This window comes from Hippocampus guttulatus, chromosome 2 (genome assembly GCF_054856545.1).
Source record: "Hippocampus guttulatus isolate MCC_2025c chromosome 2, RoL_Hgut_1.0, whole genome shotgun sequence".
Taxonomy (NCBI): Eukaryota; Metazoa; Chordata; class Actinopteri; order Syngnathiformes; family Syngnathidae; genus Hippocampus; species Hippocampus guttulatus.
The window spans coordinates 20,346,265-20,372,871 of NC_141262.1; the positions used below are offsets into that span (position 1 = coordinate 20,346,265).

The following is a 26,607-nucleotide window of genomic DNA, read 5'->3' on the forward strand; positions in this document are numbered from 1 at the left end:
GTAGCTTCCGATGGGCTCAGGACACGACAAGATTCTACACGTGCGCGTACCCATTTTTAAATAAGGCAGCAGCGCATCCAGACTCCCGTCCCTGTCCAGAAGTATCAAATGTGAAGTTGACGGGAGTGTTTGGAATCGATATTGAGTGTGTACCTTTTCTCATCATCAGATGCTTCCACGGTGGTGAGTGCGAGTCGAACCAGACACCTGGAAATCGATGAATAGTCTTGATGCCGGTTGCTATTTTCAACATTTTTAACTGACACATTTTTCAATGGGGAGGGAATATTGCTGACGTACATCAAGTGTAGAAAAAGAGAAGCATCAACTCACTCCAATACTTGAACATTCAAAAGTTGTAATTCAGCAAGACAAAAACGTTTTCAAAATGTCTGAAATTGTCTGCCACACGGTCGAGAGGTTCTGAGTCTGAGTTTTCACTTGATTGTTTGATATATTGTCGCTGTTGTTGTTAGGTCTTAAAGCCAGACGCAATGTCAGAAATAAAGCGATGAGCTGACAAAGCAGTTTAAGGGGCAAAAATTACCCAGTCAGCAAAGGCATCTGGCCCGGATTCGGCATGAAGCTGGCACAGCTTGCCTTGAGTCGGCACTGGCATAATGCATGTGGGCCGAACACGGCCCAGGAGTGGCAAAAGAGGCACTGGCTTGACTCTGGCAAACCAGATGAGGGCCAGTTGTGGAGTGAAGTATTTGGGCCAGAAATCAATTTACAACTCCGGCTCGTATATGGCCAGCCAGTATTGAGCCACACTTAAATGCAGTTTCAGATATATTTTTTCAATACACACCCTTGTTTTACAATTGCACACCGATGCGGAATTCCATTCATCACACACACACACACACACACACACACACACACACACACACACACACACACACACACACACACGCGAGGTTCAATCAGGCCCGCAGGATAATTTATAAATAAAAAAAATGCATAAAAGACACAGACTTAATATTTTTAATAAGGTGCAGATCATTGAGTATCCGCGAGGGGACACTCTTTTGACCAGAGAAGAAGACAACAGCAGCCTCAGTCCGTCACTGAGACAGACTCATGACAGCAGACGATCAAGAGCACTCTCACATTTACACATTTAATAGCACTCTCCTTAGCTTGTAAGGTGCAGGCAGGGATTACATTTAGATTTTATATGCACGTGTAAATGGTTTAAAACTTCCTTTCTTTATGAATCTTGTTTAATCATAAAGTACATTATTATATTTTTCACTACCAATTACTTGGTAAAGTTTGTACAATCAATGGGATCAGTTGCAATGCATATATGTGAATGATAAAAGTAAATTGCACATTTGTTGAAGGAAATGTAAGGTGCTTCATGAAATGTTTTGTAAAAGATATGTTCATTAAATTTCAACATTTTCCAAATGTTCTTGTGCTTCTTTATACCAAAACAAAGGAAAGACATATTGTTTTGGTTGTTTATAGCAAAGTATGGTATCATTTTAATGGTCCGACCCACTTGACATCTACCGAGGCCGTATGTGGCCCACCATGTGAAATGAGTTTCACACCAGTGATTTATAGTAAGGTGTTTTTAGCCCCAAAAAAAAAAACGACCATGTATAGTAAGGTGTTTTGAGCCGAAAAAAAACTACCATTAAGAGTAAGGTGTTTTTAGCCGAAAAAAACGGACCATGTATAGTAAGGCGTTTTTAGCCGAAAAAAACCCCAACCATGTATAGTAAGGTGTTTTTAGCCGAAAAAAAAAACGACCATGTGAAGTAAGGCGTTTTTAGCCGAAACCCCCCCCCCCGACCATGTAGAGTAAGGTGTTTTCAGCCGAAAAAACGACCATGTATAGTAAGGCGTTTTTAGCCGAAAAAAAAGACCATGTCTCGTGAGCCGTTTTTAGACGAAAAAAAACGACCATGTATATAGTAAGGCGTTTTTAGCCGAAAAAAACGACCACGTATAGTAAGGCGTTTTTAGACGAAAAAAAACGACCATGTATATAGTAAGGCGTTTTTAGACGAAAAAAAACGACCATGTATATAGTAAGGCGTTTTTAGCCGAAAAAAAACCCGACCATGTATAGTAAGGCGTTTTTAGACGAAAATCGTGAGACATTTTAACCCGAAAAAAACGATCTTGTATAGGAGGGCGTTTTAAGCCCAAAAAAACGACCACGTATAGTCAGGCGTTTTTAGCCGAAAAAAGGACCATAAATAGTAAGGCGTTTTTAGCCGAAAAAAAAAACGACCATGTATATAGTAAGGCGTTTTTAGACGAAAAAAACCCGACCATGTATAGTAAGGCGTTTTTAGACGAAAATCGTGAGACATTTTAACCCGAAAAAAACGATCTTGTATAGGAGGGCGTTTTAAGCCCAAAAAAACGACCATGTATAGTAAGGCGTTTTTAGCCGAAAAAAACGACCACGTATAGTAAGGCGTTTTTAGACGAAAAAAAACGACCATGTATATAGTAAGGCGTTTTTAGCCGAAAAAACCCCCGACCATGTATAGTAAGGCGTTTTTAGACGAAAATCGTGAGACATTTTAACCCGAAAAAAACGACCTTGTATAGGAGGGAGTTTTAAGCCCAAAAAAACGACCACGTATAGGAGGGAGTTTTAAGCCCAAAAAAACGACCACGTATAGTCAGGCGTTTTTAGCCGAAAAAAGGACCATAAATAGTAAGGCGTTTTTTAGCCGAAAAAAAAAACGACCATGTATATAGTAAGGCGTTTTTAGACGAAAAAAACCCGACCATGTATAGTAAGGCGTTTTTAGACGAAAAAAAGGACCATGTATCGTAAGGCATTTTAACCCGAAAAAAACGATCTTGTATAGGAGGGCGTTTTTAGCCGAAAAAAACGACCACGTATAGTCAAGCGTTTTTAGCCGAAAAAAAGGACCATGAATCCTAAGGCGTTTTTAGCTGAAAAAAAACGACCATGTATAGTAAGGCGTTTTTAGACGAAAAAAAGGACCATGTATCGTAAGGCGTTTTAACCCGAAAAAAACGATCTTGTATAGGTCGTTTTAAGCCGAAAAAAAAAAATGACCATGTATAGTAAGGCGTTTTAAGCCGAAAAAAACGACCACGTATAGTCAGGCGTTTTTAGCCGAAAAAAACCCCGACCATGTATAGTAAGGCGTTTTTAGACGAAAAAAACGACCATGTATAGTAAGGCGTTTTTAGCCGGGAAAAAAACACGACCATGTATAGGAAGGTGTTTTTAGCAGGAAAAAAAGACTATGTAGAATAAGGCGTTTTTAGCCGAAAAAAGGACCATGTATCGTAAGGCTTTTTAACCCGAAAAAAAACGACCATATATAGTAAGGCGTTTTTAGCCGAAAAAAACGACCATGTATAGTAAGGCGTTTTTAGCCGAAAAAAAGGACCATGTATAGAAAGGCATTTTAACACAAAAAAAACGACCATGTATGCTTTTTAACCCGAAAAAAACGACCATGTAGAGTAAGGCATTTTTAGCCGAAAAAAACGACCATGTAGAGTAAGGTGTTTTAACCAAAAAAACGACCATGTATGCTTTTTAACCCGAAAAAAACGACCATGTAGAGTAAGGCATTTTTAGCCGAAAAAAACGACCATGTAGAGTAAGGTGTTTTAACCCAAAAAAACGACCATGTATAGTAAGGCGTTTTTCGACTAAAATGACGACCATATATAATAAGGCGTTTTTAGCTGAAAAAAACAACAACCATGTATAGTAAGGCGTTTTTAGCCGAAAAAAAGGACCATGTACAATAAGGCTTTTTAACCCGAAAAAAACGAACATGTAGAGTAAGGCGTTTTTAGCCGAAAAAAAGGACCATGAATAGTAAGGCGTTTTGAGCGAAAAAAACCCCGACCATGTATAGAAAGGCGTTTTTAGACGGAAAAAAAACGACCATGTATAGAAAGGCGTTTTTAGCCGAAAAAAACGACCATGTATAGTAAGGCATTTTAACACAAAAAAAACAACCATGTATAGTAAGGCTTTTTAACCCGAAAAAAACGACCATGTAGAGTAAGGCGTTTTTAGCCGAAAAAAACGACCATGTAGAGTAAGGTGTTTTAACCCAAAAAAACGACCATGTATAGTAAGGCGTTTTTCGACTAAAATGACGACCATATATAATAAGGCGTTTTTAGCTGAAAAAAAAACAACCATGTATAGTAAGGCATTTTAACACAAAAAAAACGACCATGTATATAGTAAGGCTTTTTAACCCGAAAAAAACGACCATGTATAGTAAGGCGTTTTTAGCCGAAAAAAAGACCATGTCTCGTGAGCCGTTTTTAGACGAAAAAAAACGACCATGTATATAGTAAGGCGTTTTTAGCCGAAAAAAACGACCACGTATAGTAAGGCGTTTTTAGACGAAAAAAAAAACGACCATGTATATAGTAAGGCGTTTTTAGCCGGAAAAAAACCCCGACCATGTATATAGTAAGGCGTTTTTAGCCGAAAAAACCCCCAACCATGTATAGTAAGGTGTTTTTAGCCGGAAAAAAAAACGACCATGTGAAGTAAGGCGTTTTTAGCCGAAAACCCCCCCCCGACCATGTAGAGTAAGGTGTTTTCAGCCGAAAAAACGACCATGTATAGTAAGGCGTTTTTAGACGAAAAAAAAACGACCATGTATAGAAGTGTTTTGAGCCGAAAAAAACGACCATGAATCGTAAGGCGTTTTAACTAAAAAAACAAAAACTACCATGTATAGTAAGGTATTTTTAGCCGAAAAAAACGACCACGTATAGTAAGGTGTTTTTAGCCGAAAAAAAAGACCACGCATAGTTAGGCGTTTTTAGCCAAAAGAAAGACCATGTCTCGTGAGCCGTTTTTAGACGAAAAAAAACGACCATGTATATAGTAAGGCGTTTTTAGCCGAAAAAAACGACCACGTATAGTAAGGCGTTTTTAGACGAAAAAAACCGACCATGTATATAGTAAGGCGTTTTTAGCCGAAAAAAACCCCGACCATATATAGTAAGGCGTTTTTAGACGAAAATCGTGAGACATTTTAACCCGAAAAAAACGATCTTGTATAGGAGGGCGTTTTAAGCCCAAAAAAACGACCACGTATAGTCAGGCGTTTTTAGCCGAAAAAACGACCATGTATAGAAAGGCGTTTTTAGCCGAAAAAAATGACCATGTATAGTAAGGCATTTTAACACAAAAAAAACGACCATGTATAGTAAGGCTTTTTAACCCGAAAAAAACGACCATGTAGATAGAGTAAGGCGTTTTTAGCCGAAAAAAACGACCATGTAGAGTAAGGTGTTTTAACCCAAAAAAACGACCATGTATAGTAAGGCGTTTTTCGACTAAAATGACGACCATATATAATAAGGCGTTTTTAGCTGAAAAAAAAACAACCATGTATATAGTAAGGCGTTTTTAGCCGAAAAAAAGGACCATGTATAATAAGGCTTTTTAACCCGAAAAAAACGAACATGTAGAGTAAGGCGTTTTTAGCCGAAAAAAAGGACCATGAATAGTAAGGCGTTTTGAGCGAAAAAAAACCCGACCATGTATAGAAAGGCGTTTTTAGACGAAAAAAAACGACCATGTATAGAAAGGCGTTTTTAGCCGAAAAAAACGACCATGTATAGTAAGGCATTTTAACACAAAAAAAACGACCATGTATAGTAAGGCTTTTTAACCCGAAAAAAACGACCATGTAGAGTAAGGCGTTTTTAGCCGAAAAAAAAAACGACCATGTAGAGTAAGGTGTTTTAACCCAAAAAAACGAATGTATAGTAAGGCGATATTCAACTAAAATGACGACCATATATAATAAGGCGTTTTTAGCTGAAAAAAAAACAACCATGTATAGTAAGGCGTTTTTAGCCGAAAAAAAGGACCATGTATAATAAGGCTTTTTAACCTGAAAAAAACGAACATGTAGAGTAAGGCGTTTTTAGCCGAAAAAAAGACCATGTCTCGTGAGCCGTTTTTAGACGAAAAAAAACGACCATGTATATAGTAAGGCGTTTTTAGCCGAAAAAAACGACCACGTATAGTAAGGCGTTTTTAGACGGAAAAAAAACGACCATGTATATAGTAAGGCGTTTTTAGCCGAAAAAAAACCCCAACCATGTATATAGTAAGGCGTTTTTAGCCGAAAAAACCCCCAACCATGTATAGTAAGGTGTTTTTAGCCGAAAAAAAAAACGACCATGTGAAGTAAGGCGTTTTTAGCCTAAAACCCCCCCCCGACCATGTAGAGTAAGGTGTTTTCAGCCGAAAAAATGCCCATGTATAGTAAGGCGTTTTTAGACGAAAAAAAACGACCATGTATAGAAGTGTTTTGAGCCGAAAAAAACGACCATGAATCGTAAGGCGTTTTAACTAAAAAAACAAAAACTACCATGTATAGTAAGGTATTTTTAGCCGAAAAAAACGACCACATATAGTAAGGTGTTTTTAGCCGAAAAAAAAGACCACGCATAGTTAGGCGTTTTTAGCCAAAAAAAAGACCATGTCTCGTGAGCCGTTTTTAGACGAAAAAAAACGACCATGTATATAGTAAGGCGTTTTTAGCCGAAAAAAAGGACCATGAATAGTAAGGCGTTTTTAGCGAAAAAAAACCCGACCATGTATAGAGAGGCGTTTTTAGACGAAAAAAAACGACCATGTATAGAAAGGCGTTTTTAGCCGAAAAAAATGACCATGTATAGTAAGGCATTTTAACACAAAAAAAACGACCATGTATAGTAAGGCTTTTTAACCCGAAAAAAACGACCATGTATAGTAAGGCGTTTTTAGCCGAAAAAAAGACCATGTCTCGTGAGCCGTTTTTAGACGAAAAAAAACGACCATGTATATAGTAAGGCGTTTTTAGCCGAAAAAAACGACCACGTATAGTAAGGCGTTTTTAGACGAAAAAAAAAACGACCATGTATATAGTAAGGCGTTTTTAGCCGGAAAAAAACCCCGACCATGTATATAGTAAGGCGTTTTTAGCCGAAAAAACCCCCAACCATGTATAGTAAGGTGTTTTTAGCCGGAAAAAAAAACGACCATGTGAAGTAAGGCGTTTTTAGCCGAAAACCCCCCCCCGACCATGTAGAGTAAGGTGTTTTCAGCCGAAAAAACGACCATGTATAGTAAGGCGTTTTTAGACGAAAAAAAAACGACCATGTATAGAAGTGTTTTGAGCCGAAAAAAACGACCATGAATCGTAAGGCGTTTTAACTAAAAAAACAAAAACTACCATGTATAGTAAGGTATTTTTAGCCGAAAAAAACGACCACGTATAGTAAGGTGTTTTTAGCCGAAAAAAAAGACCACGCATAGTTAGGCGTTTTTAGCCAAAAGAAAGACCATGTCTCGTGAGCCGTTTTTAGACGAAAAAAAACGACCATGTATATAGTAAGGCGTTTTTAGCCGAAAAAAACGACCACGTATAGTAAGGCGTTTTTAGACGAAAAAAACCGACCATGTATATAGTAAGGCGTTTTTAGCCGAAAAAAACCCCGACCATATATAGTAAGGCGTTTTTAGACGAAAATCGTGAGACATTTTAACCCGAAAAAAACGATCTTGTATAGGAGGGCGTTTTAAGCCCAAAAAAACGACCACGTATAGTCAGGCGTTTTTAGCCGAAAAAAGGACCATAAATAGTAAGGCGTTTTTTAGCCGAAAAAAAAACGACCATGTATATAGTAAGGCGTTTTTAGACGAAAAAAACCCGACCATGTATAGTAAGGCGTTTTTAGACGAAAAAAAGGACCATGTATCGTAAGGCATTTTAACCCGAAAAAAACGATCTTGTATAGGAGGGCGTTTTTAGCCGAAAAAAACGACCACGTATAGTCAAGCGTTTTTAGCCGAAAAAAAGGACCATGAATCATAAGGCGTTTTTAGCTGAAAAAAACCGACCATGTATAGTAAGGCGTTTTTAGACGAAAAAAAGGACCATGTATCGTAAGGCGTTTTAACCCGAAAAAAACGATCTTGTATAGGTTGTTTTAAGCCGAAAAAAAAAAACGACCATGTATAGGAAGGCGTTTTTAGCCGAAAAAAAAGGACCATGTATAGTAAGGCGTTTTTAGACGAAAAAACCGACCATGTATAATAAGGCGTTTTTAGACGAAAAAAAGGACCATGTATTGTAAGGCATTTTAACCCGAAAAAAACGATCTTGTATAGGAGGGCGTTTTAAGCCGAAAAAAACGACCACGTATAGTCAGGCGTTTTTAGCCGAAAAAAACCCCGACCATGTATAGTAAGGCGTTTTTAGACGAAAAAAATGACCATGTATAGTAAGGCGTTTTTAGCCGGGAAAAAAACACGACCATGTATAGGAAGGTGTTTTTAGCAGGAAAAAAAGACTATGTAGAATAAGGCGTTTTTAGCCGAAAAAAGGACCATGTATCGTAAGGCTTTTTAACCCGAAAAAAAACGACCATATATAGTAAGGCGTTTTTAGCCGAAAAAAACGACCATGTATAGTAAGGCGTTTTTAGCCGAAAAAAAGGACCATGAATAGTAAGGCGTTTTTAGCGAAAAAAAACCCGACCATGTATAGAAAGGCGTTTTTAGACGAAAAAAAACGACCATGTATAGAAAGGCGTTTTTAGCCGAAAAAAATGACCATGTATAGTAAGGCATTTTAACACAAAAAAAACGACCATGTATAGTAAGGCTTTTTAACCCGAAAAAAACGACCATGTAGATAGAGTAAGGCGTTTTTAGCCGAAAAAAACGACCATGTAGAGTAAGGTGTTTTAACCCAAAAAAACGACCATGTATAGTAAGGCGTTTTTAGCCGAAAAAAAGGACCATGTATAATAAGGCTTTTTAACCCGAAAAAAACGAACATGTAGAGTAAGGCGTTTTTAGCCGAAAAAAAGGACCATGAATAGTAAGGCGTTTTGAGCGAAAAAAAACCCGACCATGTATAGAAAGGCGTTTTTAGACGAAAAAAAACGACCATGTATAGAAAGGCGTTTTTAGCCGAAAAAAACGACCATGTATAGTAAGGCATTTTAACACAAAAAAAACGACCATGTATAGTAAGGCTTTTTAACCCGAAAAAAACGACCATGTAGAGTAAGGCGTTTTTAGCCGAAAAAAAAAACGACCATGTAGAGTAAGGTGTTTTAACCCAAAAAAACGAATGTATAGTAAGGCGATATTCAACTAAAATGACGACCATATATAATAAGGCGTTTTTAGCTGAAAAAAAAACAACCATGTATAGTAAGGCGTTTTTAGCCGAAAAAAAGGACCATGTATAATAAGGCTTTTTAACCTGAAAAAAACGAACATGTAGAGTAAGGCGTTTTTAGCCGAAAAAAAGACCATGTCTCGTGAGCCGTTTTTAGACGAAAAAAAACGACCATGTATATAGTAAGGCGTTTTTAGCCGAAAAAAACGACCACGTATAGTAAGGCGTTTTTAGACGGAAAAAAAACGACCATGTATATAGTAAGGCGTTTTTAGCCGAAAAAAAACCCCAACCATGTATATAGTAAGGCGTTTTTAGCCGAAAAAACCCCCAACCATGTATAGTAAGGTGTTTTTAGCCGAAAAAAAAAACGACCATGTGAAGTAAGGCGTTTTTAGCCGAAAACCCCCCCCCGACCATGTAGAGTAAGGTGTTTTCAGCCGAAAAAATGCCCATGTATAGTAAGGCGTTTTTAGACGAAAAAAAACGACCATGTATAGAAGTGTTTTGAGCCGAAAAAAACGACCATGAATCGTAAGGCGTTTTAACTAAAAAAACAAAAACTACCATGTATAGTAAGGTATTTTTAGCCGAAAAAAACGACCACGTATAGTAAGGTGTTTTTAGCCGAAAAAAAAGACCACGCATAGTTAGGCGTTTTTAGCCAAAAAAAAGACCATGTCTCGTGAGCCGTTTTTAGACGAAAAAAAACGACCATGTATATAGTAAGGCGTTTTTAGCCGAAAAAAAGGACCATGAATAGTAAGGCGTTTTTAGCGAAAAAAAACCCGACCATGTATAGAGAGGCGTTTTTAGACGAAAAAAAACGACCATGTATAGAAAGGCGTTTTTAGCCGAAAAAAATGACCATGTATAGTAAGGCATTTTAACACAAAAAAAACGACCATGTATAGTAAGGCTTTTTAACCCGAAAAAAACGACCATGTATAGTAAGGCGTTTTTCGACTAAAATGACGACCATATATAATAAGGCGTTTTTAGCTGAAAAAAAAAACAACCATCTATAGTAAGGCGTTTTTAGCCGAAAAAAAGGACCATGTATAATAAGGCTTTTTAACCCGAAAAAAACGAACATGTAGAGTTTTTAGCCGAAAAAAAGGACCATGAATAGTAAGGCGTTTTGAGCGAAAAAAAACCCCGACCATGTATAGAAAGGCGTTTTTAGACGAAAAAAAACGACCATGTAGAGAAAGGCGTTTTTAGCCGAAAAAAACGACCATGTATAGTAAGGCATTTTAACACAAAAAAAAACGACCATGTATAGTAAGGCTTTTTAACCCGAAAAAAACGACCATGTAGAGTAAGGCGTTTTTAGCCGAAAAAAACGACCATGTAGAGTAAGGTGTTTTAACTCAAAAAAACGACCATGTATAGTAAGGCGTTTTTCGACTAAAATGACGACCATATATAATAAGCCGTTTTTAGCTGAAAAAAAGAACAACCATGTATAGTAAGGCGTTTTTAGCCGAAAAAAAGGACCATGTATAATAAGGCTTTTTAACCCGAAAAAAACGAACATGTAGAGTAAGGCGTTTTTAGCCGAAAAAAAAAACGACCATGTATAGGAAGGCATTTTTAGCCGGAAAAAAAAAAGACCATTATAGGAAGGCGTTTTTCGCCGAAAAAAACGACCATGTATATCCATCCATCCATCCATTTTCTGAACCGCTTGATCCTCACTAGGGTCGCGGGGGGTGCTGGAGCCTATCCCAGCTGTCTTCGGGCAGTAGGCGGGGGACACCCTGAATCGGTTGCCAGCCAATCGCAGGACCATGTATAGTAAGGCGTTTTTAGACGAAAAAATGACCATGTATATAGTAAGGCTTTATAACCCGAAAAAAAAACGACCATGTAGAGTAAGGCGTTTTTCGACGAAAACAACGACTATGTACAATAAGGCGTTTTTAGCCGAAAAAAAACCCCCCGGCTGAGAACGCCTTACTATACATGGTCCTTTTTTTCCGATAAAAACGCCGACTATACATGGTCATTTTTTTTTCGGCTAAAAACGCCTGACTACACATGGTCGTGATTTTTGGCTAAAAACGGCGAACTAGACATGGTTGTTTTTTTGGGTTAAAACGCCTTACTATACATAGTCATGATTTTTGGCTAAAAACGGCTGACTATATACGTGGTCGTTTTTTTTCGGCTAAAAACGCCTTACTATACATGGTTGTTTTTTTTGGGTTAAAACGCCTTACTATACATGGTCATGATTTTTGGCTAAAAACGGCTGACTATATACGTGGTCATTTTTTTTCGGCTAAAAACGCCTTACTATACATGGTTGTTTTTTTTCGTTGAAAAACGCCTTACTATACATGGTCGTTTTTTTGGGTTAAAACGCCTTACTATCCATGGTCGTTTTTTTTCGGCTAAAAACGGCTTACTATACATGGTCATTTTTTTCGGCTAAACCGCCTTACTATATATGATTGTTTTTTCGGCTAAAAACGCCTTACTATACATGGTCGTTTTTTTCGTCTAAAAACAACTTACTATACATGGTCGTTTTTTTCCGGCGAAAAACGCCTTACGACACATGGTCGTTTTTTTCGGCTAAAAATGCCTTTCTATACATGGTCGTTTTTTTCGTTGAAAAACGCCTTATTATACATGGTCATTTTGTACGTCTAAAAACGCATTACTATACAGGGTCGTTTTTGTTTTTATAAAAACGCCTTACTGCACATGGTCGTTTTTTTCGTCTAAAAACGGCTTCCTATACATGGTCATTTTTTTTCGGCTAAAAGCGCCTTACTATACGTGGTCATTTTCTTCGGCTAAAAACACCTTTTTATACGTGGTCCTTTTTTTTCGGCTCAAAACGCCTTACTATACATGGTCGGTTTTTTTTCGGCTAAAAACGCCTTCCTATACATGGTATTTTTTTTCGGCTAAAAACACCTTACTATACATTGTCGGTTTTTTTTTTGTTTTTTTTTGTTTAGACGCCTTTCTATTCATGGACGTTTTTTTCGGCTAAAAACACCCTACTATTCATGGTCGTTTTTTTTTCGTCGAAAAACGCCTCACTACACATGGTCGTTTTTTTCGGCTAAAAACGCCTTACTATACATGGTCGGGGTTTTTTTCGGCTAAAAACGCCTTACTATACATGGTCAGGTTTTTTTCGGCTAAAAACGCCTTCCTATACATGGTCGTATTTTTCGTCTAAAAACGGCTTCTATACATGGTCATTTTTTTTCGGCTAAAAGCGCCTTACTATACGTGGTCGTTTTCTTCGGCTAAAAACACCTTTTTATACGTGGTCCTTTTTTTTCGTCTAAAAACGCCTTACTATACATGGTCGTTTTTTTTCGGCTAAAAACGCCTTCCTATACATGGTATTTTTTTTCGGCTAAAAACACCTTACTATGGTTATACATTGTACATATGTTATACATTGTCTTTTTTTTTTTTTTGTTAAAACGCCTTTCTATTCATGGACGTTTTTTTCGGCTAAAAACACCTTACTATTCATGGTCGTTTTTTTGGCGAAAAACGCCCACATGGTCGTTTTTTTCGTCTAAAAATGCCTTACAATACATGGTTGTTTTTTTCGGCTAGAAACGCCTTATGACACATGGTCGTTTTTTTCGGCTAATAATGCCTTTCTATACATGGTCGTTTTTTTTCGGCTAAAAACGCCTTCCTATACATGGTATTTTTTTTCGGCTAAAAACACCTTACTATGGTTATACATTGTACATATGTTATACATTGTCTTTTTTTTTTTTTGTTAAAACGCCTTTCTATTCATGGACGTTTTTTTCGGCTAAAAACACCTTACTATTCATGGTCGTTTTTTTGGCGAAAAACGCCTTACTACACATGGTCGTTTTTTTCGGCTAAAAACGCCTTACTATACATGGTCGTTTTTTTCGGCTAAAAACACCTTACTATACATGGTCGGGTTTTTTTCGGCTAAAAACGCCTTCCTATACATGGTCGTTTTTTTCGTCTAAAAATGCCTTACAATACATGGTTGTTTTTTTCGGCTAGAAACGCCTTATGACACATGGTCGTTTTTTTCGGCTAATAATGCCTTTCTATACATGGTGGTTTTTTTGGTTGAAAAACGCCTTATTATACATGGTCTTTTTGTACGTCTAAAAACGCATTACTAGACAGGGTTTTTTTTTTTTTTATAAAAACGCCTTACTGTACATGGTCGTTTTTTTCGTCTAAAAACGGCTTCCGATACATGGTCATTTTTTTCGGCTAAAAGTGCCTTACTATACGTGGTCGTTTTCTTCGGCTAAAAACACCTTTTTATACGTGATCCTTTTTTTTCGGCTAAAAACGCCTTACTATACATGGTCGTTTTTTTTTTCGGCTAAAGACTTCCTATACATGGTCGTTTTTTTTTCGGCTAAAGACTTCCTATACATGGTCGTTTTTTTTCGGCTCAAAACGCCTTCCTATACATGGTCGTTTTTTTTTCGGCTAAAAATGCCTAACTATACATGGTCATTTTTTTCGGCTAAAAACGCCTTCCTATCCATGGTCGTTATTTTCGGGTTAAAAAGCCTTACGATACATGGTCGTAATTTTCGGGTGAAAATGCCTTACTATACATGGTCGTTATTTTCGGGTTAAAACGGCTTACTATACATTGTCTATTCTTTGGGCTAAAAACGCCTTGCTATACATGGTCGTTTTTTTCAGGTTAAAACGCCTTACTATACATGGTTGTTAATTTCGTGTTAATACGCCTTACTATACATGGTCGTTTTTTTCCGCTAAAAACGCCTTCCTATATATGGTTGTATTTCTCGAGTTAAAATGCCTTCCTATACATGGTCATTTTTTTCGGCTAAAAACGCCTTCCTATACATGGTTGTTTTTTTCGAGTTAAAATGCCTTACTATACATGGTCATTTTTTTCGGCTAAAAACGCCGTACTATACATGGTCGGTTTTTTTCGTCTAAAAACGCCTTACTATACATAGTCGGGGGGTTTTCGTCTAAAAATGCCTTCCTATACATGGTCGTTTTTTTCGTCTAAAAATGCCTTACTATACATGGTCGTTTTTTTTCCGGCTAAAAACGCCTTACTATACATGGTCGTTTTTTTTCGGCTAAAAACGCCTTACTATTTATGGTCGTTTTTTTCGGCTAAAAACACCTTACTATACATGGTCCTTTTTTTTCGGCTAAAAACGCCTTCCTGCACATGGTCGTTTTTTTCCGCTAAAAACGTCTTCCTATATATGGTTGTATTTATCGAGTTAAAATGCCTTCCTATACATGGTCATTTTTTTTGGCTAAAAACGCCTTCCTATACATGGTTGTTTTTTTCGAGTTAAAATGCCTTACTATACATGGTCATTTTTTTCGGCTAAAAACGCCGTACTATACATGGTCGTTTTTTTTCGTCTGAAAACGCCTTACTATACATAGTCGGGGGTTTTTCGGCTAAAAACGCCTTCCTATACATGGTCGTTTTTTTCGTCTAAAAATGCCTTACTATACATGGTCGTTTTTTTTCGGCTAAAAACGCCTTACTATACATGGTCGTTTTTTTTCGGCCAAAAACAACTTACTATACATGGTCGTTTTTTTCGGCTAGAAACGCCTTATGACACCTGGTCGTTTTTTTCGGCTAAAAATGCCTTTCTGTACATGGTCGTTTTTTTGGTTGAAAAACGCCTTATTATACATGGTCTTTTTGTACGTCTAAAAACGCATTACAATACAGGGTCGTTTTTTTTTTTTTTTATAAAAACGCCTTACTGTACATGGTCGTTTTTTTCGGCTAAAAGCGCCTTACTATACGTGGTTGTTTTCTTCGGCTAAAAACACCTTTTTATACGTGGTCCTTTTTTTTCGTCTAAAAATGCCTTACTATACATGGTCGTTTTTTTCGGCTAAAAATGCCTTTCTACTTGGTTGTTTTTTTTGTTGAAAAACGCCTTATTATACTTGGTCTTTTTGTACGTCTAAAAACGCATTACAATACAGGGTCGTTTTTTTTTTTTTTTTAAAAACGCCTTACTGTACATGGTCGTTTTTTTCGTCTAAAAACGGCTTCCTATACATGGTCGTTTTTTTTTCTTCGAAAAACGCCTTACTACACATGGTCATTTTTTTCGGCTAAAAACGCCTTACTATACATGGTTGTTTTTTTTCGTTGAAAAACGCCTTACTATACATGGTCGTTATTTTCGGGTTAAAACGCCTTACTACATGGTCGTTTTTTTCTGCGAAAAACGGCTTACTATACATGGTCATTTTTTTGGGTTAAAACGCCTTACTATCCATGGTCGTTTTTTTCGGCTAAAAACGCCTTACTATCCATGGTCGTTTTTTTCGGGTTAAAACGCCTTACTATCCATGGTCGTTATTTTCGGGTTAAAAATGCCTTACTAAACATGGTAATTTTTTTCGGCTAAAAGCGCCTTACTATTCGTGGTCGTTTTTTTTCGGCTAAAAACGCCTTACTAAACATGGTCGTTTTTTTCGGCGAAAAACGCCTTACTATACATGGTCGTTTTTTTCGGCTAAAAACTCCTTATTATACATGGTTGTTTTTTTTCGTTGAAAAACGCCTTACTATATATACATGGTCGTTTTTTGGGTTAAAACGCCTCACTATCCATGGTCGTTTTTTTCTGGCTAAAAACGCCTTACTATACATGGTCGTTTTTTTTTCGGCTAAAGACTTCCTATACATGGTCGGGTTTTTTTCGGCTAAAGACTTCCTATACATGGTCGGGTTTTTTTCGGCTCGAAACGCCTTCCTATACATGGTCGTTTTTTTTTTCGGCTAAAAATGCCTAAATATACATGGTCATTTTTTTCGGCTAAAAACGCCTTCCTATCCATGGTCGTTATTTTCGGGTTAAAACGCCTTACGATACATGGTCGTAATTTTCGGGTGAAAATGCCTTACTATACATGGTCGTTATTTTCGGGTTAAAACGGCTTACTATACATTGTCTATTCTTTGGGCTAAAAACGCCTTGCTATACATGGTCGTTTTTTTCAGGTTAAAACGCCTTACTATACATGGTTGTTCATTTCGTGTTAATACGCCTTACTATACATGGTCGTTTTTTTCGGCTAAAAACGCCTGACTATACATGGTCTTTTTTTTTTCGGCTAAAAACGCCTGACTGTACGTGGTCGTTTTTTTTCGGCTAAAAACGCCTTACTATTTATGGTCGTTTTTTTCGGCTAAAAACACCTTACTATACATGGTCCTTTTTTTTCGGCTAAAAGCGCCTTCCTGCACATGGTCGTTTTTTCCCGCTAAAAACGCCTTCCTATATATGGTTGTATTTCTCGAGTTAAAATGCCTTCCTATACATGGTCATTTTTTTGGCTAAAAACGCCTTCCTATACATGGTTGTTTTTTTCGAGTTAAAATGCCTTACTATACATGGTCATTTTTTTCGGCTAAAAACGCCATACTATACATGGTCGTTTTTTTTCGTCTAAAAACGCCTTACTATACATAGTCGGGGTTTTTTCGGCTAAAAACGCCTTCCTATACATGGTCGTTTTTTTTCGGCTAAAAACGCCTTACTATACATGGTCGTTTTTTTTCGGCCAAAAACAACTTACTATACATGGTCGTTTTTTTCGGCTAGAAACGCCTTATGACACCTGGTCGTTTTTTTCGGCTAAAAATGCCTTTCTATACATGGTCGTTTTTTTGGTTGAAAAACGCCTTATTATACATGGTCTTTTTGTACGTCAAAAAACGCATTACTATACAGGGTCGTTTTTTTTTTTTTTATATAAACGCCTTACTGTACATGGTCGTTTTTTTCGGCTAAAAGCGTTTTACTATACGTGGTTGTTTTCTTCGGCTAAAAACACCTTTTTATACGTGGTCCTTTTTTTTCGTCTAAAAATGCCTTTCTACATGGTCGTTTTTTTTGTTGAAAAACGCCTTATTATACTTGGTCTTTTTGTACGTCTAAAAACGCATTACTATACAGGGTCGTTTTTTTTTTTATAAAAACGCCTTACTGTACATGGTCGTTTTTTTCGTCTAAAAACGGCTTCCTATACATGGTCGTTTTTTTTTCTTCGAAAAACGCCTTACTACACATGGTCATTTTTTTCGGCTAAAAACGCCTTACTATACATGGTTGTTTTTTTTCGTTGAAAAACGCCTTACTATACATGGTCGTTTTTTGGGTTAAAACGCCTTACTATCCATTGTCGTTTTTTTCAAGTTAAAACGCCTTACTATACATGGTCGTTATTTTCGGGTTAAAACGCCTTACTACATGGTCGTTTTTTTCTGCGAAAAACGGCTTACTATACATGGTCATTTTTTTGGGTTAAAACGCCTTACTATCCATGGTCGTTTTTTTCGGCTAAAAACGCCTTACTATACATGGTCGTTTTTTTCGGGTTAAAACGCCTTACTATCCATGGTCGTTATTTTCGGTTTAAAAATGCCTTACTAAACATGGTCATTTTTTTCGGCTAAAAGCGCCTTACTATTCGTGGTCGTTTTTTTTCGGCTAAAAACGCCTTACTAAACATGGTCGTTTTTTTCGGCTAAAAACGCCTTACTATACATGGTCGTTTTTTTCGGGTTAAAACGCCTTATTATACATGGTCTTTTTGTACGTCAAAAAACGCATTACTATACAGGGTCGTTTTTTTTTTTTTTTATATAAACGCCTTACTGTACATGGTCGTTTTTTTCGGCTAAAAGCGTTTTACTATACGTGGTTGTTTTCTTCGGCTAAAAACACCTTTTTATACGTGGTCCTTTTTTTTCGTCTAAAAATGCCTTTCTACATGGTCGTTTTTTTTGTTGAAAAACGCCTTATTATACTTGGTCTTTTTGTACGTCTAAAAACGCATTACTATACAGGGTCGTTTTTTTTTTTATAAAAACGCCTTACTGTACATGGTCGTTTTTTTCGTCTAAAAACGGCTTCCTATACATGGTCGTTTTTTTTTCTTCGAAAAACGCCTTACTACACATGGTCATTTTTTTCGGCTAAAAACGCCTTACTATACATGGTTGTTTTTTTTCGTTGAAAAACGCCTTACTATACATGGTCGTTTTTTGGGTTAAAACGCCTTACTATCCATTGTCGTTTTTTTCAAGTTAAAACGCCTTACTATACATGGTCGTTATTTTCGGGTTAAAACGCCTTACTACATGGTCGTTTTTTTCTGCGAAAAACGGCTTACTATACATGTTCATTTTTTTGGGTTAAAACGCCTTACTATCCATGGTCGTTTTTTTCGGCTAAAAACGCCTTACTATACATGGTCGTTTTTTTCGGGTTAAAACGCCTTACTATCCATGGTCGTTATTTTCGGGTTAAAAATGCCTTACTAAACATGGTCATTTTTTTCGGCTAAAAGCGCCTTACTATTCGTGGTCGGTTTTTTTCGGATAAAAACGCCTTACTAAACATGGTCGTTTTTTTCGGCGAAAAACGCCTTACTATACATGGTCATTTTTTTCGGCTAAAAACGCCTGACTATACAGTATATGGTTGTTTTTTTGGCTAAAAACTCCTTATTAAGCATGGGGTTTTTTTTCGTTGAAAAACGCCTTACTATACATGGTCGTTTTTTGGGTTAAAATGCTTTACTATCCATGGTCGTTTTTTTTCTGGCTAAAAACGCCTTACCTAAACATGGTTGTTTTTTTCGGCTAAAAACGCCTTACTATATATACATGGTCGTTTTTTTCAGGTTAAAACAGCTTACGATACATGGTCATTTTTTTTCGGCTAAAAACGCCTTCCTATACATGGTCTTTTTTTTCGGGTTAAAAAGCCTTACTATACATGGTCCTTTTTTTCGGCTAAAAACGCCTTACTGCACACGGTTGTTTTGTTGGGCCAAAAACGCCTTATTATACATGGTCGTTATTTTACTCGAAAAACGCCTTACTATCCATGGTCGGTTTTTTTCGGCTAAAAACGCCTTACTAAACATGGTCGTTTTTTTTCGGCTAAAAACGCCTTACTATACATGGTCGTTTTTTTCGGGTTAAAACGCCTTACTAAACATGGTCATTTTTTTCGGCTAAAAGTGCCTTACTATTCGTGGTCGTTTTTTTTCGGCTAAAAACGCCTTACTATACATGGTCGTTTTTTTCGGCTAAAAACTCCTTATTATACATGGTTGTTTTTTTTCGTTGAAAAACGCCTTACTATATATACATGGTCGTTTTTTGGGTTAAAACGCCTCACTATCCATGGTCGTTTTTTTCTGGCTAAAAACGCCTTACTAAATAAACATGGTCGTTTTTTTGGGCTAAAAACACCTTACTATATATACATGGTCGTTTTTTCGGGTTAAAACGCCTTACTATACATGGTCGTTATTTTCGGGTTAAAACGCCTTACTATCCATGGTCATTTTTTTTCGGCTAAAAACGCCTTACTACATGGTCGTTTTTTTCGGTGAAAAACGGCTTACTATACATGGTCATTTTTTTCGGCTAAAAGCGCCTTACTATTCGTGGTCGTTTTTTTCGGCTAAAAACGCCTTACTATATATACATGGTTTTTATTTTTTGTTGAAAAACGCCTTACTATACATGGTCGTTTTTTTGGGTTAAAACGCCTTACATTGTCGTTTTTTTCGGGTTAAAACGCCTTACTATACATGGTCATTTTTTTCCGGCTAAAAACGCCTTACTATACATGGTCGTTTTTTTGGGTTAAAACGCCTTACTATCCATGGTCGTTTTTTTCGGCTAAAAATGCCTTACTATACATGGTCGTTTTTTTCGGCTAAAAATGCCTTTCTACATGGTCGTTTTTTTTGTTGAAAAACGCCTTATTATACTTGGTCTTTTTGTATGTCTAAAAACGCATTACTATACAGGGTCGTTTTTTTTTTTATAAAAACGCCTTACTGTACATGGTCGTTTTTTTTGTCTAAAAACGGCTTCCTATACATGGTTGTTTTTTTTCGTTGAAAAACGCCTTACTATACATGGTCGTTTTTTGGGTTAAAACGCCTTACTATACATGGTCGTTATTTTCGGGTTAAAACGCATGGTCGTTTTTTTCTGCGAAAAACGGCTTACTATACATGGTCATTTTTTTGGGTTAAAACGCCTTACTATCCATGGTCGTTTTTTTCGGCTAAAAACGCCTTACTATACATGGTCGTTTTTTTCGGGTTAAAACGCCTTACTATCCATGGTCGTTATTTTCGGGTTAAAAATGCCTTACTAAACATGGTCATTTTTTTCGGCTAAAAGCGCCTTACTATTCGTGGTCGGTTTTTTTCGGCTAAAAACGCCTTACTAAACATGGTCGTTTTTTTCGGCGAAAAACGCCTTACTATACATGGTCTTTTTTTTCGGCTAAAAACGCCTGACTATACAGTATATGGTTGTTTTTTTTGGCTAAAAACTCCTTATTATGCATGGGGGTTTTTTTCGTTGAAAAACGCCTTACTATACATGGTCGTTTTTTGGGTTAAAATGCTTTACTATCCATGGTCGTTTTTTTTCTGGCTAAAAACGCCTTACTAAATGGTTGTTTTTTTCGGCTAAAAATGCCTTACTATATATACATGGTCGTTTTTTTCAGGTTAAAACAGCTTACTATACATGGTCCTTTTTTTCGGCTAAAAACGCCTTACTGCACACGGTTGTTTTTTTTTGGCCAAAAACGCCTTATTATACATGGTCGTTATTTTACTCGAAAAACGCCTTACTATCCATGGTCGGTTTTTTTCGGCTAAAAACGCCTTACTAAACATGGTCGTTTTTTTCGGCTAAAAACGCCTTACTATACATGGTCGTTTTTTTCGGGTTAAAACGCCTTACTAAACATGGTCATTTTTTTCGGCTAAAAGCGCCTTACTATTCGTGGTCGTTTTTTTTCGGCTAAAAACGCCTTACTATACATGGTCGTTTTTTTCGGCTAAAAACTCCTTATTATACATGGTTGTTTTTTTTCGTTGAAAAACGCCTTACTATATATACATGGTCGTTTTTTGGGTTAAAACGCCTCACTATCCATGGTCGTTTTTTTCTGGCTAAAAACGCCTTACTAAATAAACATGGTCGTTTTTTTGGGCTAAAAACACCTTACTATATATACATGGTCGTTTTTTCGGGTTAAAACGCCTTACTATCCATGGTCATTTTTTTCGGCTAAAAACGCCTTACTACATGGTCGTTTTTTTCGGTGAAAAACGGCTTACTATACATGGTCATTTTTTTCGGCTAAAAGCGCCTTACTATTCGTGGTCGTTTTTTTCGGCTAAAAACGCCTTACTATATATACATGGTTTTTATTTTTCGTTGAAAAATGCCTTACTATACATGGTCGTTTTTTTGGGTTAAAACGCCTTACATGGTCGTTTTTTTCGGGTTAAAACGCCTTACTAAACATGGTCATTTTTTTCGGCTAAAAGCGCCTTACTATTCGTGGTCGTTTTTTTTCGGCTAAAAACGCCTTACTATACATGGTCGTTTTTTTCGGCTAAAAACTCCTTATTATACATGGTTGTTTTTTTTCGTTGAAAAACGCCTTACTATATATACATGGTCGTTTTTTGGGTTAAAACGCCTCACTATCCATGGTCGTTTTTTTCTGGCTAAAAACGCCTTACTAAATAAACATGGTCGTTTTTTTGGGCTAAAAACACCTTACTATATATACATGGTCGTTATTTTCGGGTTAAAACGCCTTACTATCCATGGTCATTTTTTTCGGCTAAAAACGCCTTACTACATGGTCGTTTTTTTCGGTGAAAAACGGCTTACTATACATGGTCATTTTTTTCGGCTAAAAGCGCCTTACTATTCGTGGTCGTTTTTTTCGGCTAAAAACGCCTTACTATATATACATGGTTTTTATTTTTCGTTGAAAAATGCCTTACTATACATGGTCGTTTTTTTGGGTTAAAACGCCTTACATGGTCGTTTTTTTCGGGTTAAAACGCCTTACTATACATGGTCATTTTTTTCCGGCTAAAAACGCCTTACTATACATGATTGTTTTTTCGGCTAAAAACGCCTTACTATACATGGTCGTTTTTTTGGGTTAAAACGCCTTACTATCCATGGTGGGGTTTTTTCGGCTAAAAACGCCTTACTATATATACATGGTCGTTTTTTTCGGCTTAAAACGTCTTACTATACATGGTCGTTATTTAGCCTTACTACATGGTCGTTTTTTTCGGCGAAAAACGGCTTACTATACATGGTTATTTTTTTGGGTTAAAACGCCTTACTATCCATGGTCGTTTTTTTTCGGCTAAAAACGCCTTACATGGTCGTTTTTTTCGGCTAAAAACGCCATACTGTACATGGTCGTTTTTTTCGGGTTAAAACGCCTTACTATATACATGGTCGTTATTTTCGGGTTAAAACGCCTTACTAAACATGGTCGTTATTTTCGGGTTAAAACGCCTTACTAAACATGGTCGTTATTTTCGGGTTAAAACGCCTTACTAAACATGGTCGTTTTTTTCGGCTAAAAACGCCTTACTGTACATGGTCGTTTTTTTCGGGTTAAAACGCCTTACTATACGTGGTCGTTTTTTTCGGCTAAAAACACCTTACTATACGTGGTCGTTTTTTTCAGCTAAAAACGCCTTACTATTCATGGTCGTTTTTTTCGGCTCAAAACACCTTTCTATTCATGGTCGTTTTTTTCGTCGAAAAACGCCTTACATGGTCGTTTTTTTCGTCTATAAACGGCTCATTGTTCACTTCAAAGTTCACTTCACTCTTTGTACCGGCTCGTTCGCGACCGACACATCACTTGTGAAAATATAGGTGATTGAAGAGTCAGAGGTGCTGCCAAAAAGAACCCTTTCTGCACTGAAATACAATGAAATTAATTTTTATTCCGTTTGCTGCAATACAAACCGGATACTTCATACTTGACCATAAAGTTAATTTAAAACTTAGTACCTCAATTCAAAAACAAAATCTTACGTTAAAAAAAACGTCGTTTTTGTATTTGTAAGACTGAATATGAAAATAAACAGAATTTAATTTTCTGTGAGGATCAAATACAGTTTCAAAGGAAAAAAAGCCTATTGTTTCAAATTCAGATTGTACAATTCAGATTCAGTTATTCAATATGATTCAGAGTAAAATATACAAATCCATCCATTATCCTAGCCACTGACTTCAATTCACGTAACTCAAATTCAGTATAAACTATTTAAAAGTTATTCACGTTTAGTTTTTGGTGGCAAATATTCCGCCCCACTGCGTCACACCTCGTTTAGTTTTGGTTGTAAAGTGTCCTGGAGTGTCTTGAAAGACGCTTATAAATGAAATGTATTATTATTATAAGAAATTTCAGGGGTTATTTTTACCGACTATTCATTGTTCATGACATGTACAAATGTTTGTTTTCCTAACACACTGTCCATTCTTGTTTTCTTACAGTTCTTACAGCCGCTGTGAGACCTAACAGCCTCACATCTTGGGCCTCAGACCAGGAAATTGATGTCACAATCAAAAGATGGCTACATCTGGCTCCTGATCGGGGTGGTGACAGGAAGGAGAGCATGAGAAGAAAAGAGGACATGGAGAGCGCAACAATTTGATGGACAGAAAAATACCGTTCAAGAGTAAGCTGCATCCCAATTTGGACTTTGTGTTCACTGTTAAATAAAGAAAAGTGCATTTTTCCAGTGTATGTGGAGTTATATGTGAGGTTCACAAATTATGACAATAAACATATTTTTATAACAGTCGTGTTTGAGACTTTTTTTTTAATGTGGGTCAAATATGGCTCATGAAAGCTGTGGCTTAGTTGAGGTTGAATTCAGGCTGATATCAGGAACCTGTTCTGGCCCAGCGTCGGGCCGGAGTAGGACCAGATATGGTTTTACAATGCGGCTCAGATCTGGGCCGAATGCATCATAGATGCCAGACGTGGGCCACTGCAGGACCGTCATTCATTGAGGTATGTGGGCCGAGTATATGTGCCATGTCTGCCCCAGAGGTGGGCCAGACCAATTTTGCTGACTGGGTAGTTTGCAAGCGCATACCTTCATGGCTGACGTGTTCCTTCTGCACCGAAAGCGTTATAGGGATCCATTTGGAACAAAACAGGATGACTCAAATGTATTTCATTTGCTCCGCCCCCACCCACCCCTGGATATTTTAGTTTTCACCAACTTGAGAGCCTTCAGAACCAGCGCTTCATCTTTGCAGGTTTCACACAAATTCTCCAGCACTTTCGTGGCCGTGTCCTGCTGCTTGTTCTGTCACAAGAAGCAAAACATCCTTGTCAGCCTCAAGCAAACTTGTCAGTCAGAGACAAACAGTCGTCTCAAACATGTCACGAAAAGTACCACACACTCCGTAACCAACCATGAGCTAAAGTACAACCACAATGACGGCAAACATATTGTTCCACGCATACCTCCAAGGCGATCTGAGCGGCCCGGCAGAGGAGGCTGGACGTGGCGCTCTCAGACACGGGTCCGGCGGCTTCGAGATTTTTGGACAGAAGCGCCATCGCGTTCACCGCCTTGGCAGCTGATTCACACCACAGGACGGGCTGATTACAATCCAATGACAGCGAATGGCTGCGAGCAGATTTTCAAGGCGGTCACCTCTCTCCGCATCATTCTCATGCATGGCGATCTTGAAAATACTGAATTGTGTGAAAATGCTGTCGGGGTCGCAGCGCTCGGCCTCGTGAACGGCTTCTTTGGCCTGAGAAACACACGGATACCTCAACTATTCGGTTGAAACGAAGTGAAATGGGTCTGGCTACTTTTTCCAGCTGCTTCAGTTGCATGAAGCAGAAAGTTCTGTTCCTCTGCAGTTTGGCCAAGTTGGAGTCCATGTCTCCGGCCTGGAAGAAACTCAGAGAGTAGTTGTACCACTGCAGCGCCTCAGAGTAGTCCGTCGCCTACGAGGAACATCAAATGAACAATTAATCCTTCCTGTTTGCATATTTGAATGAGAGTCGTAGCAAGAGCGAGAATGAAACACTGACGGGTAGTTGTGGCAAGTAACTAAGGACGACAATTACTTCCTTGTGTGGTTGAGTTGAGCACAATTGAAATAACGTTTGAGGGACTGATTGATCAAAATATGAACTGCACATAATTGTCAATAAAAAAAAAATCATTTCTAGATTTGTACATTTTCGTCTACTTGTATGAACCAATGCACACAAATTGACTGTTGAACATTGGTACCTCGACGTATTTTGCTGCTTTATCCCACAACATGGCATGTAGGCTTATGAGGTCCTGCGGTGCCAGCTGCTTTCCCGTGTAGTGCACTGCGCAGGCGCAAATCGTTACACTCGTGACATTTTTTGTACACATGACGACTTAAAATGCATCCGACGGTGTGCGGCACCGTTGATGACATCCTCGATCTTCTGCTTGCCCAGCAGCTCTTTGTCTCTGTGCAGCAGGAGCTCGATGTGCAGGACGAGGGCGGTTCCCAGGGCGGGCGACGACTCAAACTGCTGACTCGCACGTTTCAAAAGCTCGAATGCCGGCGCTTCTCTGGGAGAACGCGCGGAAAGAAAAATGAGTATGCTTTTCAGATTCTGGATATCCAGATTATGTACAGTTAAATCCTACCGCGCTCTCAATGTTAGCTCACTTCATGTCAATCGATTTGATAGGGAGGCTACTATCCATCCAACCATTCATTTTCTGAACCGCTTAATCCTCACAAGGGTCGCGGTGGGTGCTGGAACCTATCCTAGCCGTCTTCGGGCAGTAGGCGGGGGACACCCTGAACCGGTTGCCAGCCAATCGCAGGACACACAGAGACGAACAACCATCCACGTTCACACTCACACCGGGGGACAATTTAGAGTCTGTCATTAACCTGCCATGCATGTATTTTGGAATGTGGGAGGAAACCAGAGTACCCGGAGAAAACCCACGCAGGCCCGGGGAGAACATGCAAACTCCACACAGGGAGGCCGGAGCTGGAATTGAACCCTGTACCTCTGCACTGTGAGGTCGACGCGCTAACCACTGGACCACCGGCTACGAATGCATGACATATCGATGGGTTGAACCAACTTAGAGTTACTAGTGCAGCACAGACGTTTACTCGTAAGGGTTGAATGCATTTTGCCACAAGTGGAACTAGTTGTAAAAGAAATGCTCCTCGAAAGACAGTCGTTCAACTAATACGCCAAAGTGGTTGTGTTAGTGCTCTGGACTGTCCTACTTGTGAGGACAAAGAGCGTACTAGTACATGAGGACTTTAAGCTGGATCTTAAGCATATTAAATAAATGCTTCAGCGGCTTTGACATAAGAATCCCAAAAGGAGCACATGCATGTGCAGCGGCTATGTATGAATGTTTTCCTGCAAGGTGTGCGTACCTGTTTTCGGACAGGAGGAGTTTGACTGCACTGAGGCAAATTTCAAGGGAAACGTCAGCTCGCAGCATCTCGTCCAGACCTGCCAACATGTATCGGTCCAACCGTTGA

The 26,607-nt window shown here is 38.1% G+C and overlaps 1 protein-coding gene across 1 annotated transcript in view; it reads right to left on the reverse strand.

Annotated features, from left to right (window-relative positions):
• Window positions 1-26,607, reverse strand: part of tex11 (testis expressed 11) — a 37,162-nt gene that overhangs the window by 4,811 nt on the left and 5,744 nt on the right. The window contains 9 exon segments of the mRNA XM_086105996.1: window positions 51-82; window positions 154-207; window positions 24,310-24,395; window positions 24,557-24,672; window positions 24,750-24,852; window positions 24,914-25,051; window positions 25,344-25,429; window positions 25,510-25,661; window positions 26,500-26,578. Coding sequence (XP_085962122.1) covers window positions 51-82; window positions 154-207; window positions 24,310-24,395; window positions 24,557-24,672; window positions 24,750-24,852; window positions 24,914-25,051; window positions 25,344-25,429; window positions 25,510-25,661; window positions 26,500-26,578 — 846 coding nt within the window.